This window comes from Buceros rhinoceros, unplaced genomic scaffold (genome assembly GCF_000710305.1).
Source record: "Buceros rhinoceros silvestris isolate BGI_N320 unplaced genomic scaffold, ASM71030v1 scaffold21906, whole genome shotgun sequence".
In the NCBI taxonomy this organism is placed as follows: Eukaryota; Metazoa; Chordata; class Aves; order Bucerotiformes; family Bucerotidae; genus Buceros; species Buceros rhinoceros.
In genome coordinates this window covers 49,724-65,409 of record NW_010417391.1, presented here as the reverse complement: position 1 = coordinate 65,409, position 15,686 = coordinate 49,724, and the positions used below count along the sequence as shown (strand labels likewise).

Sequence of the window (15,686 nt, the reverse complement as noted above, 5' to 3'; positions counted from 1 at the left end):
CTGCTCAACAAATCTTTGGCAGAAACAACTATTTGGCAACTCCCCCAAACACATGGCATCTCCTTCAGCCAGGCAGCCAACAGCTGGCATGTTCCTGTGCTGCTGGTGACCATCTGTGTTGAAATGTCGTGGTGGACACACACTCTGCCCATGCTCGCTCTCAAGCTCAAGCTGCTGTGGAAGGTGGCTTTGCTCTAGAATACTTGTCTGCAAAACGCGGCTTGAGTCTGCATCTTATTTTCTTACGTCAGCTCCAAGGGAGGTGGCCCTCAGCAGAGGGGCAGTGGGGAAGGCTGGGACACTGCCTTGAGCTAAGGAGGATTTAACAACAGGAAGGTATCACAGACGCCTGAGATTCTCCCTGCCTATGCTCTACGTCTCTATTTTCTGCAGACCTTCTGGGTTTGATACTTGCATATAATTCACCAACTCCAAGAACCTGAATGTGTTTTGGTGTCAGGCTGAGGTGCTGTAATCACTGTTTGCCCTGAAGGCTTTCCACAGCCTGTAAGAATCTCTGAAAGTTTGGAAGTGAAAGCAGAGAAAGCAGCTCTTAAAACCAACGAGGAGCTATATAAAGCCCAAAATCTTAGGCTCAATATAAACACTGTACTGCTGCTCCTGTGATCTGGTTACAGCAATATCCTGTTTTTAAAAGCATGGAGCTGAAGTTACAGCAGCTCAGGTTTTGTTTAAGCATTCTCAACTCCCACAGCATCACCGTAATTGCTATTGATGCTGCCTTGCAAAGACAGCAGAAAGGGCCTATTAGGCCAGCGCCGATTAATTAGGTTGCACTGAGTTGATCCATGTCTACACACACCAACAATCAATCCCTTTAATCGCCTCATTTCTTAATAAAAGACTTAAAATCCTCATCCACATCCAGTTCGCATCTTCATCAAGGGACTAGTGCAGGAATCTCATCTATAGTTTGCCACACTGCTTACTCACAGGCTTTTGTCAAAACAGCAGAAAGAGGTAGGAGAGCTATTACACATATCACAGAACACATTCAATGCATGCTGTAAACAGGACATCGCATCACAAAAATTCAGAAGCCAGGCCAATGCTTTCATAAACATTGGCCAACATACCGTCAGTGAAGTCCAAAGCGTACACTGGAAATCTTCGTGCAATGTCATCAGAAATCCCCTTGCCAACATTGAGAAACTCGTGCAACTAAAGAAAGGAAGGAAGTGCTGTGTCAGTTTAAAGGCTCATGTATTGTTAAAGAGATTAACCTCCTTATTCAATGCTGATAGGAGCAATACTGGTCGTTCTGAATAGGGCATTCAAATCAGATTTTGTAATGATAATAAAAATAAACTCTTTGCACTTCAATTTATGTCCTCAGAGGTGCTGTAAGAGAGAAAACGTGCGAGATCACCCTGTTTTCATCCCTTCCTTCCCTTTTCCCCCTCCCATTCAGATCCACCTCCCTGCTTTGCAGGTAGGTGCACAGTGTGACCTGCTGAAAACACCCTGGCCAACAGCAGGATTAGCCCTTGGGTTCCCTAGCATTAAACATCAGGTCAGCAATGCCTTTCCCAACCCTCTAAACCAACTTCTTTTTTTTCTTTAGATGCCACCAGAAAAAAACAAACAAACAAACTAGAAAAACACCCCCCACACACCACACTCCTCCCCAAATCCATGTGAAGCATCTGAAGAGGGATCCCCAGCAAGCGTCGCTCAGCATGACCACAGGACAGGGTCAATTCAAATGGAGGTAATAAGGGAACTAAGCCTGTCTGCACCTCAAACTCCACCAAAAGAGAATAACCTTGAATAATTTCACATAACCAAGCCATAATTTCTGTCCATTACTTTTAATGATCACTACAGAAAGGTCACTGTGAAAGGCTTCCAAAAACCCAACACATTTCCCTGTATTTGTGGTTTGGGGGCCTGCAAGGTGCAGAGCGATTGTTTATACGATCTGATGCTCCCCACAGGCAATAAGGAGCTTCTCAGTGATATGTGACAGCTGCTGTTGACTTACAGCCTCCCAATTCTCCCAACTACAGCCTTATGGAAAGCATCAGAGTAGGCAACACTTGCAAATGAGGCACCTGTCAGACTTTTTTTTCCAGTTATCCTCAACTCAGAGGACAGATACTACTCTGAAAATCAAATGTGCTTTTATACAATGCTAATTACCCCAGCAGTCTCATCTAAAACATTTCATATGCTTGTTGCAGAACTAGCTTGCTAGGGAGTAAGGGGGTAGGTACAAAATCACAGATCTGAAATTTACACCAAGAGATCATCTCAAACCAGCACAGACACCTTCCTTTGACTGGTTTATGCAGAAACTGATAAAAACAACTGCTTTAGAATGGACTTGACACTACTGACCTTCTTTAACAGACTACAAACAGCTTTGCCTTTTCTCACAGGACTCACCTGCTTTGAAGCGTCCAGATGATCAGAGCCACAAGTAAAATGCAACAAGGAAACTTCCCCCTTTGAAGGAATACACTGGGCATGGCAAACACTAGGGTTTGGGTGCAAAAGGACCAGTTCCTTTATCAGTGACTATGACATCTCATATTCACAGAATCCTTTTGGTTGGAGAAGATCTTTAAGCTCATTGAGTCCAACTGTTCCCCCAGCACTGCCAGGTCCCCACTGACCCCTGGCCCTCAGCACCACCTCCACACGGCTGGTCAACCCCTCCAGGGATGGGGACTCCACCACTGCCCTGGGCAGCCTGGGACAGGCCTGCACAACCCCGACAGGGAAGAAATGGTTTCTCAGGGACAACCTCAACCTTCCCTGGTGCAACTCGAGGCCACTTTCAGCTGCTTAAGTTGATTCTGTTGCATTTTCCTGAGCCACCTGCATTAAAGATAGTTTCAACGCTCTAACCTGAACAACTGGGATGAAGAGACAGCAGACACCAGCATAACATCTGCTTTTTAAGCATTTCCGAAAAAGCGATGAGCTTAAACCATATTTGGAGGCATATTTGGACATCAAAGTCATATGCACTTGAAAAGCAATTTAATTTCCCCCACCCCAGAAAGACATTCCTGAAGGCACTAGTCAGCCAGAGAATCACAATAGCTTTGATGACTAATATGTTTACTTGTCTCACTGCAGTGAATATGGGGAAAATGATGCTCGGGGTATCTCATCTCCTGGGGAAGAAGCCACATGCTTGCTGCTAGCCTCGGGCTGAGTGTGGGGTGGGGAGGGAAGGAGCACTCATGCACAATGCCTGTTCGGAGGCGGTGGTGAGCGTGCAGAAAAGTGCTGCCTAACTTCTTGTCCTGAAAGGCACACTGAGGCAAGTTTGAGAGAAGAGGGAGCCAATGGGTTATGTTTGAGACCCCACATTCCCTTGTGCATTTGTTTCTTGTGCATGTGTAAGTTTAGCCTAGGGCGGGCATGCGGATGTCAAAATAAACCTCATCAGTGGCCAAATACGGGGAAAGTTGTTTCTTCTGTATGACTAATCCTCCTCTTACTTTCTTCTCTGCTCTGCTAACCTCATACTCAACTTGGCTTTCATGAGTAGATAAAAAACCAAGTTTACTGACGTTTGAACTTACTGCCTTTTTTGGCTTTATTTTTATCCCCCAACCTATCCACCACACATCTTCAAGGTCTAACTCTTTTCCAGACATGTTTCAGTCTGGCTTTTGCCTTCTGCCTTCTTCACAGCTTGCACCTTGGGAGTTTTCAAAACTCTTGGGAAAGACAGTGACGACACTTCACTCTTGCCCCGTTTAATCTGCTTCCTCACTCCAGTGCTGGGAATTTATTGGACTGACATTCTCTGCTTTCTCCTTCAGTGGGTCCAGTTTGTCTGACTCATTAGCTCTCCACTCCCATTTGCGGCAGCACCTCTCTCATGGTCCTGCCATCTTTTTGACTTAACATCCTGATACTAGGTGGCCTTAGCTAGAAGGCCAGAGCTTCATTCCTCACCAACACCAAGCTAAAGCCTTTAGGAACCACAGCTCAGGTACCTAGCCCCAAATTCTCCTTCAGTCTCCTTACTCTCCTCTTCTGCAAGTCCTTCCAGGGCTTTGCTCATGCTCCTCTTAATACCAGGGAGGAAAGAGCAGCAAGAGGAGCACACACACACACATCCCCTCGACAAAGATCATGAATTTTCCACTTTCCATTTTACAAATCCCTTCAAGTCTCTTGCCATAAACAACCGATTTTTGTGTCAGAGGCTACACCAGCACTATGAGTTACACAGCCAAATGAAAAATCCCTGCCTGTATCCGGTTCCTCCATGTTGAACCCAGGACATTGCCCAACACCACCAAGCCATCCTCAGTCCTGCCCTAGAGTACTGGGGCATGATTTTTTTTTTTTTTTTTTTTTTTTTTTTTTTTTTTTTTTTTTTTTTTTTTTTTTTTTTTTTTTTTTTTTTTTTTTTTTTTTTTTTTTTTTTTTTTTTTTTTTTTTTTTTTACACAGAGCAGAGACTTATGCTAGCCTCCCTCCTGCTGATGCTGAGCCAACAGAGCTCAGCCCTCGCAGCAAATCCACACGGGTGCCAAACCAACACAAAATTACAGCCAGAAAGTGTCACAACTGTTAGGGACTCCTTCATGAACAAAATCACAATTAGATGTCTCAGTAAACAAGAGGATTTCAGGCTGACTTAATTATGACTGAGGATGTAGCCTTGCCTAAATAATCCTCCGAGATGAGCCGAAGCAAACCGACTGCGCCGCAGGCACAGCATGGTACACAACTGTCGCCTCCCCTTCAGCAATTTAGCAGATGTAAAAATGAGCAATTGCAAAAATCCCACTCACACACAGAGCATTTGAGGCCCATTTCTCTCCCATCACTGCAGGGCCAAGGGACTAAGAAAGGCAGATTTTTAGGCCGCCAAGAGATTTTTTCCTCCCAGCCCCTCACAAGGGCTCACTTGTAACAATACAGTGGCTCCGGATTCAGGTATTTGTTTCACTGGGGGTGGTTCACAGGTTGAAATTACACCCCTGGTCTCATATGAGGTTGTGCGCATGTTAAACATTCCCTGTCTAGAAGGCTGTTGCTCAGGGCAGGCAGAGGGGGAGGAGATGCTGCTGCAGATGTCTGCCATAGGACTGAGGAATGCAGGCTGTGATCTGAAATGAACCTCACTTCTCCAGACAAATCTTCAGAACCATAGAATCATTGTGGTTGGAAAAGACCTTTAAGATCATCAAGTCCAACCACTCCCCCAGCACTGCCAGGTCCCCACTGACCCCTGGCCCTCAGCACCACCTCCACACGGCTGGTCAACCCCTCCAGGGATGGGGACTCCACCACTGCCCTGGGCAGACTGGGACAGGCCTGCACAACCCTTTTGGCAAAGAAATCTTTCCTTGTGTCCAACCTAAACCTCCCCCTGTGCAACTTGAGGCCATTTTCTCTTGCCTTTGCTTGCCAGGAAAAGAAACCTCCATCCCAGCTCTTCAGATCCATGCTGGCAAGGCAGGGTAGAGCACAACTTCTTCCAAGAGACAAGAGAAAGCAGAGGTACTACTACACAGGCTGTGTCTCCTAAGAGCTGAAGGATAAAACAATTCAAAACAACAATTTACCAAATCCATGCCAAGAACGGTCAATGCCAAGAGCAGATGCTAAAGAAACAAGGGTCACTATCCACAGCACTGGCTCAGAAATGTTGACAATCTGCCTGGCCAAGGCTGCTTGCCCAGCAATACAGGTAGGAACCACCACTTCTCCGGGCCAATACCTAACAAGCTGCATGTTGTATCCATGCTCACCTGCAGCCCTCCAGCTCACCATACCACAGAGCAGAAAATCCTCAACAGACATCTAAAAAGGGCTAGTTTTAGCTGAAGACAGAGCCAGACACTTCAACTGCTCTTACAAAAATTCCCTTGAAAGACCAAGTGCAAAGGGTTAAACCTGCTTTACCTGAATTATATTACTGCAGCTACTCCAACACCACCACTCTGAACGACCTGGGTTTAAAGAGGGCTTCAGGCCTTGTTCTGCAAACTTAAGAGCAGGTATGGGGTCTAAAAAAGTTCAAAGCGCTACCTATAAGCAAGAGGATTCTGCAGGAAAAACATGAGCTTTGCTCATTTCCAGATGTGCAGATCAAAACCCTTTAAGTCTATTCCAGGGAAAAAAAGTGATAAGTTAACCAGCTTCAGCACTGTAGGCAACTGAAAACTTTAGGTTATTTGTAATTCAGGGACAGGAGCAGCGAGCTAGAGATGGCACAGTTTGTTTTTCAGGTATGCTGCCTGGTTAAAGAATGAATTTCTGAACGGAAAAGCAAAGCAGTGACCAATACACAGGAAATTCCAGAAAAGAAAGCAGGGTTACAGCATTTCCCTCAAACTTTAAAGTACAAAGCAAGTAACGTTTTACAGAGCTACAGATCAAACAGTGAGAAGTCAGGCCAAATACTGACAGGCAACTTTTAAGTGAAATTACCATGCAGGGATGGCCAAGAAGCCTTTTGGCTGTGGGAAAGACAAGCAGCAGCTTCCTTCAGAGACTTCTGATAGTAAGGATTAAGTACCTTGGACTGACAACGCACAGTGATCCATTAATCCCACCCTTGACTAAGCATCTGGAATCAAAGTCCCGTAACCATTTCAACCCCCTACTGTCTGCATCCCTTCAGCACCTGCTTCTTTGAAGTGGTTTTTATTTCAGATTTACAGCAGGAGCAGAGGAAGGTGGACATACACACAGCAGAGTTTCTGGAAAACTCAGTGCTGAGAGCTTGCTAGGAGAGCCCAGTGGATGCGAGCAGCCCAAGTGCCTCACCTCCTTACGCTAAACCCCTTGCAGTTATGCATTTGGACATCACTGACGCAGGAGCACGGCAGATGTTGGCCAATCTTACCTTGAGTGGCTTAGGACCATGAGACTTGTGCCCATCGCTCATTGCTGAGGGTCTCTGATTCACCACCGTCAACAAGTGGCGTTGGTGGACTAAGGCTTCCTTGAACTCCTCCTCAGTTTTGGTTTCTAGGAGTTTCTGCCGAAAGGTTATGTCTGAAAACATTGTGGCAAAGGTCCTGCCCACTTCTGTGGCTGTTTTAGTACTTTTCTGAGCAGAAGAAAAAAAGACAAGAAAAAACCCCTTTTAAAACTTAGTTTTTCACTTCTGAAAGGTAAAACCACTGATTTGCCCCACTTGGCACCATCCAAAGAGCAAGCTGCCCAAGCAAGCTTTCCAGGACCCCAAACACACCCAATGGAGAAGGGTACATGTGGGAGCTGTTGCAGATGAACACGCCAACCACAGCAAGATCCTGTGAAGGCATCAACTTACAGGCCCTGACCAGAAGCACTGATCAATCTTACTTGATCAACTTCCCGGGACTTGGTCCAAAGCTGAATCACGCTGAGCATGCATTTTATCCCCACTCTGCCTTCAAGGCTGCTAAGACTAAACAAATAGGAGTCTTTGCTATCCTACAGCATCTAAGCTTTACTGCTGCTGGGGTGGAAAGACACTGTAGTCAAGGTTCCTGCAGGTGCCAATGTCTTCTCCAGAAGACTGAGATCATTGTGCACAGCTGCTTCACAAGCCTCCTGTATTCTGAGCATTAAAACTCAGTTTGGTTGGTCTCTCTGGGGCAATTCTGGCAGCACAAGAAGAGATTTAGAGTTCTCAGATAAAGTAGCTACTGGCACGAAGGAGAGCATAGGAAAGAAGCAGCAGCTGAGCACGCACACAAGTGGCACTGTCTGTCCTCACTCAGCGCTTGGAAGGGACGGGAGACTTGCAAACGTGAAGAAGGAACAAATGCCTATTTGCAGGCTTTAACATTTCTGTAAGCAACAAGCCTGATCTTTGAGGGTCCAGCTTCCACAGTATCCAAGCCCACTTTCCTATAGCTCCAAGCACCTTGGAAATTAGATGCAAAGGGTATCTAATCAAAGGGTAATAGTAAAGGAGACTGAGCTCCCCACCTCTGCACAAACCCACCAAATGCAAGCTCTCCTGACCTGCTCAGCTGCTTGTTCCACTTTGGTCAAGACAGATGAAATACTTGCCAAGGCAAAGTTATGTAGAACCGTAGCTCATTAAGAGCTCCTTTTGATGCAAAGCTTTAACCCACCCGCCTTAGCTACACTCACTCATCACGCAGCAACTGCTAGAGACACCCAAACAACCACCCTCCTTTGGACAGCCTCCAAGCTCCTCACATCACTGTGAGAAGTAGTAGCAAGCACGTGATTGACCTGAATTAGTTTTCATGGTTCATAACAAAGCAGATGAGCAATTTCTTCATGAACTCAAACAAATAATTCAGTGTCGCTTGACGCAGAGGCGTGGACACGTGAGTGGCACCATGCTAGTTCTAAAGTCATTGCTAATGCTATACTTGCTCCATCGCTCACACTGCCCTGCCTCCAACTCTCCACCACCCTCTCTGCATCATGGGGAATGTCCCTTCAAACACCCTTGCTAGGATACGTTCAATTCAAATTCTGGGGAAAGGTTTGGATTTAAGCGAAGACGATCTGGTCTGGGAGTTGCTTCTAGAGTGTGTAAAGTTTGGTCCTTTCAGACTGAACTACCTTGGATTTGAACCACAGGGGAGGCTTCTCCTTTCACCTCTGAGAAGCAGAAGTCCTTGGGCTGGATTGGTTACTTCAAGCCACCCAATGCTGCTCCCTTTCTTTGCTTTCCCATAGAGAGATGTGAATGATTTAGAGGAAGATTGCAGAGATTTGCAAGAGAACTTGGGTTTTTTTCCATCCTTCACACTAGAGAAGGCTAAAAGATAAAGATTTCTCAGCACAACAGATGCCCATTTGCTGGACTTTTTCTTTCCCTCCCCAAGTAAGGTTCATTTAATCTGTTACTGTCAGCAGGTTAATTATTTTAACTGTTGTACCAGAAATGCGTACTTAGAGTTGGCTAGATGAACTCATTTAAAATAAAAAGCATATTGGCAACTGCAGCTCTGCTTGGCCTCCACTCCCTTTCCTTAATTTGATGCTGTTCATTGAAATTGCAAACTTTCGGGATAGCAGCGGATACAGAGCCGTTCGCCGGGTGCTTTGCACGTAGCTGGCCGGAGATAAGCAAACAGCCGTGCAATGAAAGAGAGATCAATGCAACTGCATGCAGGTTCAGTTGTTTGCCTGCTGCTTTTCCTAAGGACCATCAATATGTTTTCAGCCTGTTAGGTTTGAGATCTATGCCAAGAGCATTCAACTGCTCATCTGGGAAAGATCTGCCCAGAAATCCTGGGAAATAAGGAAACACCGGTATTTTCATTTAAACAAGGGTGGCGGTGGAGGTGGCGGGGGAGGGAGGGAGGAGACAGTCAGACCAGACTAAAAGGTGCCAAGGTCACGCAGATAGCATTGAAGAGCAGGAAACTGAATCAGGATATGTCCTGTTCCAGACAAGGTCCACAACCTCTCCAGCACCTCGAACCTAGTAGCCCCAAGGTGTAAACAGCCAGCTTAAGCGTGAAAAGGTCTTGAGCTTTGAACTGTTCAACCATTAGCTAGAAGAACTCACCATCTTGATCAAGCCAGTGCTTTCTAGGAAGCCAGGATGGTGATTCCCAATTGACCTTGATGCCCCCTGTGATACTGAAGCAAGTATGTGCTACTGTGCAATTTGTTGGCCCTGTCCACACCTAAGAACCAGCAAGCACACTGCAGCAAGATTTAACCTTGCTGCTTCAAGTGCCAAAAGCTATGAATACACAACCCAAAGGACCTCAGGACAGGCTGACCTTACAAGCACACCAGCTCCCAAATAGTCTCACGCATACTGCAGTAGGGCTCACAAAGCTAAATCTTCCTCTCGGTCCCATCAGTTCATCTACAACTGCCTCAACCACAACTGCACTGTAACCATCAGTCCCATCAAGAGAGTTTGCTAGGAAGCATCCCAGACCTTTGCAGTGGGGCATACGCTGCAGACTGGCACAAGCATGGCTTTAACCAGGAACAGGATTCCTTGGGGAATCTGTGGAGTAACACATGCGTGACAGCTGCAGCTCCAGCAAAAAGCCGATGAGGACTACAGACACACTTGATCTGCTGTGTCCTCCTCCCATTCGGGCTGAAGGCTGTTACCCAGTATAAGACAAGGACACAGCTGACAGATCTACCCCTCAGACAGTACAAACCATCTTGACAACTGCTGAGAAGATCTCAGGCCTCTTCGTATCTCCCTGTATTTAAAATAATATAAGACAGCCAAAGAAAAGCAGACTTGGGAGAACCCTCTGAAGCACCAGAGCAAATGAGAACACCATACTCACCATTTTAGGAGGAGCCAGGACTAATATCACAAATCTCACTTCACAGGAGTTTTCACCCCAGTTCTGAGGCCTCTCCAGGCGGCTGATGCAAACATGACGTCGCTGAAGGGACTTTATAGTGCAACTGTCAAGGAAGATGGCATTATCATACACGGCGCTGTGACACAAGGCATGTTCTCTTGGTGTGCAAGGTCTATAAACATACGTTTCAACTTTGAGAAACACTAAGTGTTGTTGGTTGTGAAATGGTCACTTCTGAACTCTCAAACAGTAAGTTACCGTTAGCCCAATTCTGCTTTTTTTTGTAGAATTTGAACATTCGTGTTTTCAAAGGAAATAACTTCCAAGATTAAGGTGCATTCTTCTTCTTCCCCATCTGTGTTTTAATAGCGAAGAAATCAAACATATCTAGTACTTGCACTGCTACAGAAGTGTCTATAAAAAAACCCTCTTAGAAAAAAACCCCAACACCTACATTACTGGAAAGCAGTTTACACTTCATCTCATTTCACTTCATCTCCCAAAGTGCTTTTGGAAATGTTAAGGCAAGATGCCAAACCAAAACATTTCCACTTCTTTTGCCTTGGGCAGATCTTTGTTTGAATAGTTTCCCCTACTCGCTTTGAGCTGTTATTTTCCCCGTTTCTGGTACAGGTGCAATACAGAAACTAAGCTGACCTGCTTGCTTAAGATCTACAGGAGCTGTAGCAGGCAGGATTACGGCTCAGAGGGAAATCCTTGGCTGCAATCCAGCCAGCTCTGCTGGGCAAGCAATGGCCGCGTGACTCCCATAACAAAGACTAGCAACAAGTTGTTTTGAGATCAACACAGCAATCGTCTTTGGACACCATGAAAGAACCAGTGTCCACCCTGGGATATTTAAGCAGAGCTGTCATCTGGGTAGACATCGCTTTTCCTGCTGGGAAATTCTGGCAAAAAGGCCAAGTGGCTTGGTGCAGTTGAAGGAAGAGGTTAACACCAGCCTGGGCTGCAGCTCTCCTTAAAAGCCACCCAGTACTTCTCAACTCTTCTGCAACGCACTGGTGGAATACGTACACGGGGCTCGCCTATTGACACTGAAAGAGGATAGAAGTGTGTTTTCCTGACTCAAAGTGATTTCCCCTTTTTTTCTGGTTCAAAGTCGCTTTGACTGCTTGCTCCCTCTTACTCATCTAGCAAACACCTATCACAGTCCTCTGTGACAGGATTCATCTCCCCTTTAATTTCTCTTCCATAATCCTAACCCACTCCTTTCCTTTCACCATGTATTCTCACACCCAAGCACCCTGAAGGTTGTTCCAGTAATGGCTCCTGAAGATCTCTGGCTGGCGTTGTACTAGTTAAGAGCACATTATATTTTAAGTTCTTAATAATTTGCATACAAAATATCATCATCATGTATTTTCTTATTGAATTTGACTTCCTTGATCACAGATTAGAAGCAGCCTGCTTACACAAATTGATCTGACAAAGGCACTCGTCTGAGAGCAACCAAACAGCTTAATTAGAATAACACAGGTCACGAGCAAGATGACCTATCTTCTCCCTATCCACCTGAACTGGTCAACAACAGCAAATAGTTAATGCACCATTAACAAAAATTATCCGTATTTTGTGCTTCGTTCTCAGTATTTTCATGCCTCAAGAGGCTGAGCTTGCTGATTAATTCATTGTGAAAAGGAAGGTTTTCTGGGCATTTGGAACATCATTTCTACTCTGGCAATGCCCAGAAGCAGGTATCAAGAGCGCCCAGGCATCATCCCTTTCCTAGAACATCTACAGGCAGGACCTGACCTAAGAAGAAGCTTCCAAAGTACAAAGGATGGCCAGAGAATACTTATAATAGGGAAGGGCTGATCACACCAGCACATGTGCTGGTCTCCGAAGTGGGATGGGATACTAAGGCACCCACATGACCCTAAGTTCGTTTGTTCTGTGGAGGTAAAGTTCACCAGCCATCTCTCAGCAGCGCAGCTCAGCAGTACCTGCCTGCCCCCCACCTCATTTAAGTAAACTCAAACCTCACAAATCCCAAAACTTCAAACTGTTCCTGCCCAAGGCAGGAAAGCCGATGTGCAAGAGCCCTCCTGCCCTCGCTTCAACATGTGAAGCCATGTTGCGAGACAGCAAATTATTTGGAAAAACCTATTACATCGTGCAGTAATAAAGCAAGGCACATGCTCCTCTATAGCAAGCTTTCTCCCTGAAGCAACAGGGTTTAGCTTCAGTAACTCATCTCTGAGGCAGTGCTCTCCAAAGATGACAGTCTTGCCAATAAGTGCCAGTCCACAGGGCTACAACATCACCTCAGTTCAAGAGCTTCTTGGGTATGGAGGGGAAGAACTTGACTCGAAAAGGCTGCTCTTTGCTATTGAATCACTTTCATAGACAAGCTAATTTTCCTGGCAGCCATGCCAAAACCTTGAGTGTCTCTGAATCAGGAGTCTCCTGTTTCCTTACCTTGAGGGACTGGGAAAGTGTGCAACAAGAGGATCTCACAGTGCTTAGGCAGTACTGAAGACTTAGCACCACTGAGAACATTCACAAGACACAAAGAAACCCACTGTCATCACTGTCCACTTTTATCTGCAGTAGTTTTATCCACAGAGCTGAGTTTGAGACTTCTCATATCTATAAGACCATCTCTTCCGACTCTCCTGAAAGGGCTCTGTGGATGCTGCCACGTGCATCTGAATCCCACTATCAGTGACACCAGTAAAATTCCATGTGGACCACTGGAGAATTCCCAACCTACATTAGGTCAATGTATGGGCATAATTTAAGTCAATTTGAGCCTTCACAAAACAGGCTAAGTTGGTTCGGTGAGGGCAAACCAGAGTAAAACCAGAGTTAAACAGAAGCCTCAGAGGACAGATGCACCTGAGCATTGCTGCATGGAAGGGAGAAACAGTGACTTCGTGCAGAACACAGACTCATCTGTACTGAGCCTGAGCTCACTCTGTTCTATATGTTTATTGGGGGGGTGAGGGGTGTGTGGAAATGGTGTCTCAGTACTTTTAGTGCAAGGCCAAGTCACTTCTGCCCAGCCCCTCAAGCTTTTCTTCAAATTCAAGCCACTATTTAGCTGACTCAAATCCTGTTCCCTGGTGTGGCGTTTAACTGCTCCCATTTGTTTTAATTCCAGAATCCAGATACAAATATCATACAAACCAAAACTGCAGTCTCTAGACTTGTGCAAATATTTATAAAGGAAAAAAATAAGTTATTTGGTTCACATGGAGAAATCCCAAGTTACGCAAGACCGCAGGTAAAACTCAGCATGGTTCAGGCCAAGAGAAGAGTCACTTTCAAAATGAAGCAACTTTAAGTAGCACTTAAGTATATTCCTACTAAAAAAATATTCTGAAGGGTAAATAGCCAAAATGCCCCCCAAAATCTGAGTACTAGGCAAGACATTTTCAGCTGACTCTAAATTAAGTCTGGTTGAGCCAAAGCCTCCAAGATCCCTTTCGGTTTGGGCTGAGCTAAATTTGATTAATCTTTGGTTTGGCCAGAAAGCTGAAAAATCTATTTTCACCCAGTATTAGTCACACAAGAAAATACTGGGCTCTGATTTAATGAGATGCCAGGTTGCGTTCTCAGCAATTTTATCTTGATCCTCCAACAACTGGGCTCATAAAAGGGGCATTTAAATTATAGCACACACTCCCGCTTTGCTGTCCTCTTCTCTTTCCAGGCTACGTATCCAGCGGCATCGAGCATGGCACTCCGACGGTGAGAACTGGCAATGCTCCACCAAAATCACCGATTACACCCAGTCACGCACGCTGCAGGTCTGCCCCACACCCAAGATGTTATCAGGGTAATAACACATTTCTCAACCAAATCATAAAAAGGGTCAGACTATGGAGACCCAAGAGGAACAGAAACCCTCTTTAAACAAGGCAAGAAAGGAAGTTAATTCAGAAACAAATGATCCCCTGCAGTAAGAAAAAGTGCCCAGCAGAGGTAATCAGCCAGCCAGCCTTTTCCTGTCCTGACACAGAACAACAATGACACTTCTCATTCTCATCCATTGCAAATAAATCTTCCTCTGCGAAGCAGCTCCAGGCACAAGCTTTCAGAAACCAGAGTTTGCAAGCGAGGAATGAAGCTGTGACCAGCACAGCCAGCTCACCCGCAGCTTGGCACAGGCTTGTTGCGGCAACAGAGTTGCTCCAAGCTGGAAATTGTTCTGAACTGGTAAATGCACTTTGCTGGACTCCAGAAAGACCCATCATCTCTAGCAGTTATTCTCTCTAAGGGTAAGTATTTCCTACAGTCAGTGCATAGGGACACAACTCCTGCTCCTTGTGCTACAGGAACTGCAACAAGCCATCCTCCTCTCCCTCCTCCAGGACCCAAATTCCTAATGAAGGTTTGAGTTTTAAAACTCCTTTTTGTAACACAGCACCTGCAGGAGCCTCAGCTCTCCAGCGTAACCTGGGAGAACCTAACGAGGGTGGCTACCAGCACTTAAAAATGAATTTGTTCTTTGAAACCAAAGAACACTTGAGAGATGATGGTTGTAAATTTGGAAGAGGCTCTTGTTCACGAGACTCCAAATCTTGTAATCATTCCTCTGAAGGGTAATGTTAGTTTTAAACAGTTGAACTCTCTCATTTCCTGTAGCATCCCACCTTGCTCTTTGAAGGAAGGGGCTCTGTTTTGACGAATACACAGGAACTGAAGCATCCCAACTTGAGGTGTATTCAGAGCAGAAACAACATGGCTTTTCTATGGACCCACAAGCCTCTGGGTCTGGACAGCTTAAACACGTGAAATATTTTGCATTACTTTAGAGAGATCCATTAGTAACACGCTTCACACAACCATCAGTTAGTTACACTGAGTCTGCAAAGTTACTGCTTAAACTTGACTGTTTGAACAGCAGTCTTGCTTGATTTCCAGAATAACCTCACAATACCTGTTTTTGAAAGGCTATCTGGGTTTTTTCCAAGTTAAACTCCTCCACAGGAATCATCATGACACCACACTGTATCACAGTAAGCAATTTTACAGCAACACAGCGCGCACACAAATCACTAAATCACTCTTTGCTCGCCGAGAGGCTTTTTGACTCTGCTTCGCTTGTTAAAACAACTTTAGCAAATCAGTTGAATGTACTGAAAATAAGTTCTTCACCAATCCATGTGCCAAAGGAAATGGTTCTTCAGCTACTCAATCCAGACTACACAGCAGCTTGCTTTCATGTTTTTCTAAGGATTCAGCTTTGGAAGAAAGCAGTATCTATCTATCTCCTGGCAAGATGAATATAGCCTGGAAGTTGTGATGCCTGGGGAATTCCACTCAGCTCAGGAAGCATTTGTTCAGTAACCCACACAGCTGGTGTTTCTCCTAGGAGGAGATCAAGGAGAGAGATCCACCAGCAGTTGATTAGCAGTTACTTTAACATCCTTAGCATTAGGTATCCTTCACT

At 45.3% G+C, this 15,686-nt stretch overlaps 1 protein-coding gene across 1 annotated transcript in view; it reads right to left on the bottom strand.

Moving 5' to 3' along the window:
* SLC4A11 (solute carrier family 4, sodium borate transporter, member 11) overlaps positions 1 to 15,686 on the bottom strand; it is a gene marked incomplete at its 5' end in the record, with an annotated part of 62,907 nt that overhangs the window by 15,737 nt on the left and 31,484 nt on the right. Inside the window, 3 exons of the mRNA XM_010138202.1 lie at positions 1,098 to 1,182; positions 6,850 to 7,056; positions 10,247 to 10,370. Coding sequence (XP_010136504.1) covers positions 1,098 to 1,182; positions 6,850 to 7,056; positions 10,247 to 10,370 — 416 coding nt within the window. The remainder of the gene's footprint in view (positions 1 to 1,097; positions 1,183 to 6,849; positions 7,057 to 10,246; positions 10,371 to 15,686) is intronic.